The 14,019-nt window shown below is 43.4% G+C and overlaps 1 protein-coding gene across 4 annotated transcripts in view; it reads right to left on the reverse strand.

Moving 5' to 3' along the window:
- Nucleotides 1-11,319, reverse strand: part of IRAK2 (interleukin 1 receptor associated kinase 2) — a 32,854-nt gene extending 21,535 nt beyond the window's left edge. For all 4 annotated transcript variants that reach the window (XM_079961725.1, XM_079961723.1, XM_079961722.1 and 1 more), the window contains exons 1-2: nucleotides 11,074-11,319; nucleotides 7,328-7,507 (exon numbers count right to left, since the gene is read on the reverse strand). In XM_079961725.1, the coding sequence (XP_079817851.1) occupies nucleotides 7,328-7,507; nucleotides 11,074-11,296 (403 nt within the window). In that variant the 5' untranslated portion in view covers nucleotides 11,297-11,319. The remainder of the gene's footprint in view (nucleotides 1-7,327; nucleotides 7,508-11,073) is intronic.
- Nucleotides 11,320-14,019: the final 2,700 nt, after the last annotated feature.

Here is a 14,019-nt window from a genome sequence, read left to right on the forward strand (position 1 = left end):
AAACGCATCTCTGGTTTATTTGTGGGGCCTACCTGGTGTTTTTACAAGAGTAGAATGTGTGCTTTTAATTAAAACGCATCTCTGGGTTATTTGTGGGATATAGGAATTCGTTCATTTTTTCCCTTCAAAATATAGTCTGCCCCCCCCCAAACAGGTTTGAGGGACAGTGGACTGGCCCCCTGCTGAAAAAGTTTGCTGACCCCTGGTTATGTGTATGTGGGTGACAGACCTTTTAACCCCTGAACCCAGCAAATGTTCAGATATAAGCCAGGCTGCCTTACTGATGAAGCAATTGCCTAGAGAGATGGCCATTAACAAAGAGAAGGGTGATGAGCCATTAAGAAACGCATTAGCAAAGCTAAGACTATGTGCCAGCCAGCAAACAGGTGGAGCAGAACACAATGCCAGTTTCTAGGAGGGAGTTTCAGGATTGCATTTGGGGATGATGTAAACTGAAGGGGGGGGAAGAGTCGCAGTTTGCAAGTGGTGGCAGGCCAGAGAAAGCGGGAGTCAAAGCACAATGTAGGTTGACAGTTTGAATCCAAGGCTGCATCTATGGGAGAAACCAAACCTGCTCGGAGTGCAATGCTTTGAACGCCTCCACTGTAGGCTCAGGTTGTAAATATGTGTAAGTCTCTGCTGTGACTCATTGTCCAAAAGGAAACTCAGACCTTGGTGGGTAAAGAGCGCCTGAAACTCCCTGGAATCCCACATTGCTGTGGAGATTGGGGGTGGCATGTAACAGTATAGTATCCTGGTTTTGCCGCTTTCAAAAAAATCACGCATGAGCTCTGCTTTTCTTCCTTAGAAGTCTGCAGAGGTCCATAGCGGAAGTACCTATGTTGAGTCAGTGGTGTAGCTAGCCGCTTGGGCCCCCGGGGCAGGGGCATTCCCAGCGTTCTCCCCTCCCCCCACCCCCAGCTATGCCTCTGTTGAGTTGCACTGTTGAGTTGGCCAAGTTGCTTATACAATTGATTTTTTTACTGAAGACTCAAAAAGACAGGAAAACAATCAAGAAAGAGAAATGTGAAATGAAGATCATAAACTGCAATTCTCATTAGAATTTGCTTTTAAAATATAATTTGTTATTTTGGATTAACACTGCCGAGCTTTTGTTTGCAGGATTGTGGTTTTATTATGAGTGATATTGATACGTGTTTATCACTGGTAGGGAGGGTTTGAGTTTTGTCTCAGTTTTATAGTTATGAAAGATTCTCTGCTTTTCTTCTTTTTATTTATGTTATTTATGTTAACACAATGCGTGTCTGCTATGTTTAGGGAACCTTCACAAAGTCATCTTAATTTTTTTTATACTAGGTCCTGCTGCTGTCAAATTGTAGCGCAAGGAATGAACGGCAGTCTCTCAAATTTTGAGGTTTGGAGTTGAGGGGAGTATCATGAACCACTTATTTGTTCAGAGCATAATGAATTAGCTGTAAGGTATCAAAATGAATGTTTAACCAGTTTACATACTTTTACATACAGCCGGGAACAATTTTGTATGGGAGTTCCATTCCTGGCCCCTGCATGCATCAGTGGAGAATGCATAAGCCCACCTTGCCCCATTCTGCCCTGTTACAGTCAATTTAAAAATATTTTGAATATAAAAATAATTTATAATAATTTATTATTAATACCCCACTCATCTGGCTAGGTTTCCCCAGCCACTCTGGGCGGCTCCCAACCGAAAATTAAAAACACAATGCAGCATTAAACAATAAAAACAGGGCTGCCTTCAGATGTCTTTTAAAAGTAAGATAGTTGCTTATTGCCTTGACATCTGATGAGAGGGCATTCCACAGGGTGTTCCTCATCATATAATGAAAAATAATGATTGCTGTTATGTATGTAGGTGTCAGGAGTCCAGTTCCTGGCTTAATAACACAGTAAGCGTAGGTAATTAAAAAGGAATATTTATTGCAAAAACAGATAGCTCTGGACGGCTCTGGACAAAACCGCCTACATTATCACTCAAGATGACCCTTCAGAAGACTCCTTCCGGTTCCTACAGAATATACTGAACCATCGCCCCTTACATCTCTTGTTTTGCTTCCTGTTGAACAGCCCTCCCATTCAATGACTTTTAGGAGAGATTGGATCAGCTCCAACCTCTTCCATTTCTGACAGACTGCTTCCATTTCTGTTCACACCTGTTTGACTTCCTGAGAGCTTTGGCTGTGTTCCAGCCCGCTCTCAGTCATTCCCTTGGTAACTGGCATTCTAAAGTCCGGGAGAGTCTGCGCTGACCACTGTTCAGCCTGCGTCAATTCTAACCCTCTCTGTTCTGCAGCCGGCTGTAAAGTTCCACTAGGAGCTGGCTCATTCCTGACACCAGGCATTGTAGGCCGAAGCCAGATTGTATGCATGACATTGCAGAGCTCTTGGGTCATGCATGAACCCGCCTACACTTCAATTGCCATGGGCACTGTACTTTACAACATAAGCAAAAACATATACATCGCTCTTTGCCGTTATTGTTGATGCTTTTTTTAAAAAAAGGGACAATATTTTAATAAACTGGACTTTAACAGTACAGTGGTGCCCTGCAAGACAAACGCCTCGCAAGACGGAAAACCCGCTAGACGAAAGGGTTTCCCGTTTTGGAGGCGCTTCGCAAAACGAATTTCCCTATGGGCTTGCTTCGCAAGATGAAAATGTCTTGCAAGTTCCTGCGGGGTTTTCCCCCTTCCCCCCCCTTTTAATAAGCCGCTAAGCCGCTTATCAGCTGATCCGCTGAGAAGCCGCTTAACAGCTGATCGCTAAAAACCACTAAACCGCTAATAGCGCTAATCCGCTAAGCTGTCAATGGGCTTGCTTCGCAAGATGAAAAAACCGCTATACGAAGAGACTCACGGAACGGATTAATTTTGTCTTGTGAGGCACCACTGTATCTCTCCTGAAGCCAGAGGTTTAAGACTACTGAGGCACTTGCAATCATAAAAGATAATGAGGATCAGTACAACCCTGTGTTTGCTTTCAACATTTTCCTAATTAAGGTGCACATCAGGAGCACACGGACTCAGCTGAACTGAGTTGATTCAATCCTTTCAGCTGGATCCAAATAAATTTCCCTTGAGGAAAGCAAAGAGGAACAGCAAATATAATTCTTTGGCCGGTGTCTCCGATATTTTTGCAGAGGCCAGCTAGTCCCTCTGCTAAGGCCTTCTTTGTGTGCCCCAAGCCAACACAACAACATTGGTGCAGCTATTGACATCTTTAATGAAGTGCTGCATTCCTTGTAGTGAACTTTAAAAAATCTGGAGAAGAAAGATGTCCCATGCTGCTAAAGGAATATGAAACCTCGTTGAATAGATCCTCTCCACTATATGCCAAAAATGTTTAGAAATATAGATGCATGTAAAAAGCAGGAAAAGCAGGTTATTTTTCTCGAAGAGGTAAACTGGCATGCTTTATACGCTAGGATTACTCAGAAACACTGTTCACATTTTCTAGGAGTGAATCAGCGTGAATTGCAACAGATAATGGAATTCTTTTCTGTGCATCAGGGACGAGTGCGCACAGAGAGCAATTTGATTTGGAAAAGTAACTGGAACAATTAAATTTTCAGCGTGGGCTGTCACATCACTGCAATGGTCATACTGGTTGGCCTGTTTAAGGCCTGGGCAATAACGAGTTTCCATTTTTTTAAACGTCAGTTTAAAACTAAAAATAGTTGCAATTTAAATATGCAGTCTCATTTGCACCCTGGCACCTCAGAGTTAGCATGAACAATGAAGCTACTGTTAATGAAGCTTCTTATTTTGTACTCCTAGGTGGATTCCACAAAAACAGTGGATCAAGACTGGCAGTGGGAAACCCAGTATGGCCCACTAAGCCATTTTCATCAAACCACAATTCTTGTTCCACACCCAACATTCAATGAGTTCCAGAGCATAATGAAATGACATTAGGTGGCTGATAGGTAGATGAGCCCCATTCACCCACCAAAACAGGCAGCCAAGGGTTGGGGATTCCAGAACCGGCTCAATGGAACCCTAAGTACAACCAGGGCCTTCAAGGTTAGTTGTACTGTACAACTAACCCAATTCCTATTCGTATCTGCTCAGAGGTAAGCCCAACTAAGTTCAACTGAACTCACTCCCAGGGAAATGCATACAGGTCTACAGTGTTATTCTGGATGTAACCCAGAATCCAATCCCAACAGTGTGGACAAATGTTCTAGAAAATACCACATACAACAAAACAGCAAATACGTCCTGGGGAATATTCTAATAGCATATTGCGTATTGTGTGTGTGCTTTTGTTCAATGGGTATGTGCTGGGTGCATGTCTGTTGTGCTAACTGGCTCCCACTGTGGGTGGGCATCATGTGGGTGTCATAGACGACCCTGTTCATGACTGATGGAATTTGGCGGTGTATCTAGAGATGCGGAGGGCATACCCAGCATTGTTAAGCCATTTTGCATTTTCTTGTTGGGTGTTTTTCCTTTCTGCACTTGGTCTCAGCAAGTACAGGTAGGGCAGCCATTCCACTGGGATAATAGCAATGTATCTCCCTGCCCTCAAAGGTGGATCTATGGGAGTGTGACTGGTTCGGTCACACTGGGTGCTGAGTTTCTGGGACACTGCAACTGTGAAGTCCAATGGAAGGTAAGAGGCACAGAGGATTTGCAGAAGAGCTGAGGGAAGCCCAAAAAAATGTATTTGTGAAAAACTTTGTTATGTGTTTTTATATTTTTGTATTGTAAAATGAATAAAAATATTTTTTTTAAAAAAAATGGAAGGTAAGAGGCAGGGGGGGGGCCAGATTTCAGCATCACACAGGGTGCCACTGAAATCTGAAACTGCCCTCCCCCTATAATCGATGTACATGTAAGATTTTTCTGTCAGCCTGATGACACTCTTTTTTTCTTCTTTCACCACCAGAAAGCAATGCTCTGCTGGCATGCTGCAAGTAAACTAATTGGGGGATTCTAGATTTTGCAACGAAGAACAGCAGCATAATAGGCAAGTCATGAGTCACCACCATCTATTCTTCCTCTAGCTGCTAGTGTCTCACATTAGCATTGAAGGCACACTGCCATATTGTCTAATCATGTTTTGCAACTATTTTGAACCCAGTGGATGACAGATTTTTTTAATGAAAAGACTGAAAACATCCCAGCATGTTTCCTGTCTAATTTTTGAAATTTATCACTATGGGCATTTCTACATGAACGCAATATTCTCCTAGTACAGTGTGTGTGTGTGTGTAAAAGTTTACAGGAAATTTAAATCAGATGTACCCAATTTGCATCACTTTCAATGGCCACATTCACATTACTGTATTTTTCATTCAAAAAAGGACAGTGTAGAGGAATTCATATAGCCTATGATGAGCCCAAATGAAAATGGTGTTAACAGAAACTGAGTTAAAGCAAAAGCTGGTCTAAAATATTATTTTATTTTCTGTGGTTAGCATGGCAATGAAGCCCTCTTCTTTCCCCTTTCAAAGAAGGGCTACTTCCCCTTCTTAACCAATGTGCAGGTGTGAAAGCAGTGAAGGGGGGATGTATATCAGTAAACCATATTTCTATGTACAAAAAAAAATGTATTCAGCATTCACTGAAATACAGATACTTTAATTGTGAAGGGGCCGCACACACCTGTGTGTGTGTGGCAGGGGGAGTTCCACAACGTAAGGTTTCCACAGAGAGGGCTAATAGTCTTACTCTGGCTTAGCTTCACAAGAACTGTGGTTAGTTTAAAATCACATTTGGAATTGTACACTCTCCTCTGGTGTACAAAAGAGGAATGGGGAGGGGGCAGCCTGAAGCTTTCTGCAGTTCATGCTCATAATGGAAAACCACAGTTCCTGTTACATCTGAACCCAACCCTGGTGTCTATACAGACATACCTAGAAACAAAGGTTCTTGTACCCTGGTATTTTTTCCTGATTTTCCATACTATAAAGAGCCCAGGGGAGCCAACAGTAAAACAACAAATTACAATATAATGAAAACAAACGTATCAACAAACAGAAAAAAATAACAGATAAAGAACAGCAACCAACTTAACTAAAACTGCCAACCAACAACAGGGGAAAGCAATCAACCTGACAAACCAAAGGTCGGCCTAAAGAAAACAATATTTGTCATCAGGTAAGAGGGGCTATAAAAGGCCATGCTAGGAAGGTATAAATAATAAACAAAATGCAATACAGCAAAAAACATTGCAGCGTATCCTCAATCCCCAACAGAACTGTTACTGTTCAGGATTCAAGGCAGCTACCTATTCTTCAAGGATACCATACAAACTACAATCAACCCAATTCATTTTCCGCTTCAAAGCCTTCCATTTTGCTTTTCCAACTAAAATGTAACATTCCACAGACTACTGAGCATGCTCAGACTTCACAGGGCTGGGGGTTTTTTTGGAATGCATGCCCCATTTTGGATTTTTTTTTTAATGTTTCATACTTTGGCATATCATGAGCTTTACATAAGCATACAAACATCTTCCACTTGTTTCTCAGTCATCTGGTTTTAGCTCCAAACCTGTCGACACATAACCTCCCGAGTTTGCTATTAGAGAGAAGCAGTGAAACCCCTAACAAAATATTGCTTGGATTTTTATTTCTGGCAACTGGTATTCAGAAGCATTACTGTCTCCAACCATCAAGGCTAGTAGCCTTTGACAGCCATCTCCATTAATTTTTCTAATCTTCTAAAGCCATCTAGGTAGTTGGCCATCACTGCACCATAGGGGAACAAGTTCAAAAGTTTAACTATACAATGGTACCTCGGGTTAAGTACTTAATTCGTTCCGGAGGTCCGTTCTTAACCTGAAACTGTCCTTAACCTGAAGCACCACTTTAGCTAATGGGGCCTCCTGCTGCTGCTGTGCCGCCGGAGCACGATTTCTGTTCTCATCCTGAAGCAAAGTTCTTAACCCGAGGTAGTATTTCTGGATTAGCGGAGTCTGTAACCTGAAGTGTATGTAACATGAAGCGTATGTAACCCGAGGTACCACTGTGCACTGCGTGAATAAGTACTGACTTTCATCTGTCTTGATTCTTCCAACATTCAGCTTCACTCATTTCCTGCTCCTTCCCCCTCCCCTTTCCTTTGCATGGCCTCAAGCATATGTACTTTTCCTGTTTTCTGTTTGTAGTCCCCTAGTTCTTTGCTTTCAGGCTTCACCTAAGCAGGCTCCCTTTTTGCTTAGTGACCCAATTCTGGCTGGAAAACCAGCAGCCGCTGCTGGAGCGGAGTTCAGCTCTAGAAGCAACGACAATGGCAACGGGAGTTGAGGAACAAGCTTTTCACTAAATTGTTATAAGCAACTACTGCTAGGTAGTTCCGGAGAAAGACGTCCAGCTACTCACAGTTTGCAATTACTTGTGCTCCCCGATAGAGCTGAAGTTCCTGCAGAAGTTCAAACAACTGCTGGACGGTTGCGAGTCTCACTCCCCACCACCACATCAGCTCTCTCGTTATACTGATTCCTGCCTTCTCCATGCACTTGATTTTCCTCAGCTCGGTCTGGTCAGTTATCACATGGGATGCTAAAAGAAAACCAGGCAGATTTGGTTCAGAAGTAAAATCCAAGGCATCACAAGTGTAGTTTAAGGAGAAACACACATTCCTTTTTGTATTAATTTGGCACCCATTTTTTTCTTTTCTTCTGTAATTAGGGCAGGGTTGCCATATGTCCAACAATTTTTCTGTCTGGATTTTCACTGTTTGAAATATGGCAACCCTAAATTTGCGAGATATTTGTACACGTGCCAACCAAGCATTTATTTTTCGCATCATTAATCCCTCAAGGAATGTAGTCCAGCAACTCCCATCTCTTGACTCATATTGCACAGTGAATGAAAAGGAAAGTCTCAAACACATCCTGCTGCTCTATACACAAGGCAGCTTCATTCTTTCCAAGGAAGAACAGAAATGTGATAACCCAGGCAAAAATGTTGGCAGCTAAAGGATTCTTAGGTTAATTCTAATCGGGAGTCCACTACCTTAAATTTTTGTAAAGGGCAGCAAACCTGGTGACAGAGATGGAAAGAATTAACACGAGAGTCCTGCACTATAAACAGTAGCAAGCCTAGGTGTTTCTATGACAATGCCTCAAGGCTGCAATCTTTGGATGATTTACTACTCCTGGAGCTTCAGAATAAACAGTATGGGACAAGCAGTTGTAGGATTGCAGGTTTTTGCATCAGAAGCTAGACAGAGGTACTTTTTATGTGACTATTGAATTTTTAATTGGTGTAACCCAGACTTAGTGACCTTAGGGTGCAGGGTAGGCAATTAGGCAACCAACCAACCAATCACATTCAGCCACCGTTTTGTTGTCCCAGGCTAGATTCTCCCTGGCATGGGATCACAATACAAGATTTTCTGTGCAGTGTAGCTTGCAAGGGCTAATCATTCAGTGCATTAGGAAAGTACTCCATGACACTGCCAGGTATGCTTTTACAGGAATCTGCATTTTTCTTCCCAAATGGCTAACAGTAGCTGCGGGGAAGAGAAAGATTACAAAAAAAATGTATTAAACCTCTTCCACAAAATATACTGCAGTTACGTAAAAACCCACATGAGATCTAACCTCGCTGGCTTTTCACATTTGGGATGTATAATTTTATGAAGCTGTGGGTTCAAGACACCCTAAATTCCAGATCAAGTTAGTGTTGGAATTTAATTAAGGTGTGCTAGATTTTAATTAAGGCTTCCATGTAAAACTGTGTCAGACTACCAAGTGCCAGAATCTAAGTTGGACCTGCGTGCATTAGTGTTTATTAATAAATATGTGCTAGAGTCTAGATACTTCTAATCTAATGCAATTTAGGCAAACTGCTTAAACTGTGTATCTTTTAACTATTTAATCCTAGGCAAACAACATGTGTAAAAGCTAATGTCCTTTGAGATAATAGCCTGGGGGTAATGAGCCATCTAGCACATCAAAGGTGTGGGGCCTCTCCCTGTATTACAAAAAACTAGAGCTTAGGTTAGCCAAGGGTTTAGACAGTAAGCCTAAGTTATGCAACGGAGTTAGTAAGCAGTGTGATGGGGGGGGGGGGGAGGCAGAAAAAGGTGACTAAAGCTGCTGTGGCTATGGAAGAAGCCCAAACCTCTTGGAATGGGAATGCTCTGCGCTCCCTCCATCTAGACTCAGGTTGTATATAGGTGCAAATAAACCATGTATCATAAGGACACCACAGTCTCCGCTGTGCCTCATTTCCAAAAAGAAAGCACAGACCCTAGCAAGTGTGCCCGGTGCCCCTGGAATCTCACACTGCTCAGAGATTGGGGCGGCAAATAACAATATTTTTAGGACCCAATTTATTTATGTTATTATAAGTTTTTTGAATGGGTTTTAACACTGTGTTTTAATCACTGTAACCCGCCCCAGGACCTTAGGGTACTGGGCATGTGATAAATAATATAGTTTAACCAGAGCAGACTGTCAGCATTAGATTACATCAGTGCTCCTTTGCAATATTGCACAACAGTGTCAAGGGTCTCTCGAGTTCTGCATCACACTTCCTTTGATGGTCAGCCACACAATTCCCGGAAGCCCATAAAAAGGACTTACGGTCACAGCACTCACATTGTTACTTCCCAGCAGCTGGCGTACAGAGATTTTATTCTACCTGACTGGACACCAGTGTGTCTAATATTTTAAAGGTGTAATAGTCTTGGGGCAGAAGATCCATATATTTACTTATGTGTTGTGGAAAGAAGTAGTATTTTCTCTCATTTGTCCTGAATCTACTGCCTATAATTTCCATTGGATGACCCTGAGTTCCTAGTCTTAGGAGAGTGGGATGAGGAAACTGTGGCTCAGTCAGTAGAGCATGAGACTCTTAATCTCAGGGTTGTGGGTTTAAGCCTCACATTGGGCAAAAGATTTCTGCATTGCAGGGGGTTGGACTAGATGACCCTCATGGACCCTTCCAACTCTACAGTTCTATGAAGCTGTCTCTCTATCCATCTTTTCCACACCAATATCCCTTCCTTCACAGCCAGGCAGGAAAAAATGGCTTCACACCAAGTCAGCCCATCACTCCATCTAGCCCAGTGCCGTCTATCCGTCACACCAGTCAGTATATACTGACTGACAGCTCTCCAGGATTTCAGGCAAGACAGAACCTTTTCCAGCTCTACCTGGAAATGCCAGGGATTGGGAAGTACTAAAACACAGGACACTGACCACCAATAGGTGCTGTTTAGCAGTAATGTTCAGGCGCAAGGCAAGAGCAGTAAGAATTGAATACAGAGGGCAGGAACAGAGCATGGAAGGACTTGACAAGCTGGATAAATGCACTATAGCTTTAAAAATGCTTCAGACGAATTATATTGCCAGAAGATGCTTTAACAGTGCTTTCAAGTTATATTTTAAATGGATGTACTTATCTGAAAAAAAAAGTTTTATCAGTCGCCTCGTAATCTGCTCTGATGCTTTGGAAGGCTAAATCAACCAATGTCTATCCTAACGTTCAATTACAGAGTTTAATGCGACAGCGCACAGTTTAATCCATAAATCTGGGGCCTGTATGATGTGTGGAGTTCTTAAGTGCCGGACAGAAGTGCTTCAGTGAAGTATGAAGGGCTGTCACAGGTTCCCTTATTGGCAAGCGCTGTCCTTTCACCTTCCATATGACAAGTGCAGGTGTCCCTATGTTTTAGCTGAACCCTGAATCAACTATCCCGGGGACCCCTTTTTATCCAAGAAGCAACAAGTTTCACAGCACCGGTAGAGTTCACAAGCCTTGAATCAGACTCAGCAGCTTGTGAAACTCTACCAGTGCTATCAAACCTGTGGCTTTTGGGAGGAGAAGGGTCCCTGGGATAGAGTTGATTCAGGGTTCAGCTAAAACATAGGGACACCTGTGCTTGTCATAGATCTATCGGTCTATCTATCTCCTTAAAATTAGCACTCCCTCCACCCCCGGGGGCTCCGGGTGTGATTCCCCCCTCCGCCTTGCTGGGCCACATCCCTGAACTTGCTCCCGCCGATGGGAGCTGAAGTCCCACAACATCCGACGGGCCAAAAATGTTGCCCAAGGACCCCCAAACCCGGGGCTGCTGCTCCCCCACCCGCCAGGCGACGAGATCCTGGGCTCACCAAAGCGCATCCAGTCGTAGTCGTTGAGGCAGTCCATCTTCTGGCAAAAATCCTCCAGCACCCAGGCGGGCATGCTGTGGATGTAAGGAGACTGCGCCGCAGAACTGCCCAAGGAAAGCGGCGTCGAGGGATATTGCGGCGGCGGCTGCCGCTGCTGCAGGGCCATGTCTTTCTCCTGCCGTGTCACAGCCGCGGGAATTCCCCTCTCTTCTCCTTTGGCCATGGACTGAAGGAGGAAGGAAATGGGTTTCTTTTTTCTCGCTGACTCCAGCCAGCAAACCTGGTCTTCTCGCCCGCCTCCTCCTCCCCGTCTGAAGCAGCCACTCCTCGCTTCTCAAAACTTGTCAGCGGCTTTATTTTTGACTTGCAGACTCCGCCGCGTCCTGCCCCATTTCCCGACGCCGGGGAGTTCTCTCACTGACGTCAGGGCGAGACTGGCTCGCTTCCCTTCTTCGAGGGCTGCGCGCTTGCTCCCCCACTTTTCGCTCCCGCGGCCGGACTATTTATGAACCGGCTCGCACCTGATTTTTCCCAGCCGATCGGTGCGCAGCAGTAAAAAACAAGGGGACGGGCTGATCTCGCTGGAGCCTCGACTTCCCTGGCTTCGGAGCATGTGTGGTTTTAAAAAAGGAAAGGTTAATAAATAAAATACATAGGGAAGGAAGGAGGTGCACGATTGTGAATAGACGAGCAAATTACAGTATTCTGGCGAGAAATTTAGCTCTCGGAAACAATCAACTGCTTGTGAGTTGAAGGAGTCCTGCCTCGGGATCTAGTATTGGCGAATCTTTAACTTGGCTGGGTATCTTATATATTATTATTATTATTATTATTATTATTATTATTATTATCGACATCGACTAAACTGAAGTGTGCAATCTATTCTTTTTTAAAACATAAAATGGGGAAAATATAGGACAGAAAACAGTAGTGACTAGACGATTTAATTGTGGAGAGGGAAAACTATGCAAGTAACATTCCGCCCAATTTTTCAGCAAGAAGCAGCCAAAGGGTGGCACCAGAAAGGTGAAAGAAAAAATAGGAAAAGCAGCAGCTGCTAAGAAAACAATTTAGACTGCAGCCCTCTCTACATTGCTTGAGCAGGCCTCATTCAACCCAATGGGGTTTACTTCTGAGTAGGCATGCATAGGATTGCACTGTTATTGTAGCAAGCCTGTTTTTTTTTTTACAATATGAAGCCCATCATTAGATGCAATGGTCAAAACAAGCATATAAACAGAGGAACAAAAATTAAAAGGTATGGTATTAGAATGAAGCATAGTCTTGTTCTAAGCTGTTCCCCTATCCATTCTGGTGTGTTCAGGACTAGTCCCAATACATTGTATTTACTCGGCTGAAGGGCAAGATGACAACCTTTCCATGTACCAGTCAACCTGATTTGCAATTTAATCTTCACCACAAGTGACAGGCCACTATCCTCCACTATAGCTGAGGACAGCAGGTTAGCTTGGTTATGATGCATGTGGTACATGTGGTTGGTTATGATGCATGTGGTTATGATGCATGTGGCTCTGCGCTCCAACACCTCCGTGCCATTCCTCTGCTTCTGCTGCCTGAGGCAGCCACCCCACTGTCTAATGGTAGGACTGGCCCAGATTTAGTAAATCCATCATAATACACCATTTGCTTCTGCATGTAAAACTTTCACACTTCTGATTACAAAAATACAGAAACATTTATTATTATTATTATTATTATTATTATTATTATTATTATTATTTCTACCCCACCCATCTGGCTGGGTTTCCCCAGTGGTTGGGTGGCTTCCACAAAGACCAAAAATACACTAAGATGTCACACATTAAAAACCTCCCTGAACAGGCCTGCCTTAAGATGTCTTCTGAATGTCAGGTAGTTGTTTATCTCTTTGACATCTGATGGGAGGGCGTTCCACAGGGCAGGCACCACTACCGAGAAGGCCCTCTGCCTGGTTCCCTGTAGCTTTGCTTCTCGCAATGAGGGAATCACCAGAAGGCCCTCGGCGCTGGACCTCAGCGTCCGGGCAGAACGATGGGGGTGGAGATGCTCCTTCAGGTATACACATAAATTGTGTGCCATTAAAATATTCTATGAAAAATATTCCAAATAGAATATTCTAATATTGTACATAATCTAATACTGAATCACTTACATATTTTTCCCTTCTCCAGCGTCAAGAACCACATGTTAGGAGTGCTTGGCTGTGAACAGTAAATGTGAATATTGCTGATTTTAACCTAATTCTTGCTTATACACCAGGATCTTCGTCCGAGATTTCTTTTTTAAAAAGGAGACCGATTCCAGACGAACAGCAATCCATCCATCAATCTTTATTGAGGTCAAAGATAGCACAATCCTAACCATGCCTTCTCTGAAGTAAGTGCTATTGAATTCAATGTGGCTTACTTCTGGGGATTAGGATTGCAGCCATTCTATTTTAGATACCCATGTAATGTTTAAGATAACAAGCACACCAGCCTGAAGTCTAAGACTCTCAAGCCTGCACTGTTTTAAGAAAAGAAAATAGCAAAGAAAAAGGGGGAAATGACTCCTACATTAAAAATGCATCTGAATATCCCTCCATCTGTTCCATAGGCAATCCACATTGAAACTGGTTAAGAAAAAGAAGAAGAGTTTGGATTTGATATCCCGCTTTATCACTACCCGAAGGAGTCTCAAAGCGGCTAACATTCTCCTTTCCCTTCCTCCCCCACAACAAACACTCTGTGAGCTGAGTGAGACTGAGAGACTTCAGAGAAGTGTGACTAGCCCAAGGTCACCCAGCAGCTGCATGTGGAGGAGCGGGGAATCGAACCCGGTTCACCAGATTATGAGTCCACTGCTCTTAACCAGTACACCACACTGGAAGCTGCTCTTCCTCTTGGTCATTTCTGGCAGTTGGCAGACCATGAAACTCTTAATCTCAGGCCCCATGTTGGACAAAAG

The sequence above is a fragment of the Podarcis cretensis genome (genome assembly GCF_951804945.1).
Source record: "Podarcis cretensis genome assembly, chromosome: 2".
Classification (NCBI taxonomy): domain Eukaryota; kingdom Metazoa; phylum Chordata; class Lepidosauria; order Squamata; family Lacertidae; genus Podarcis; species Podarcis cretensis.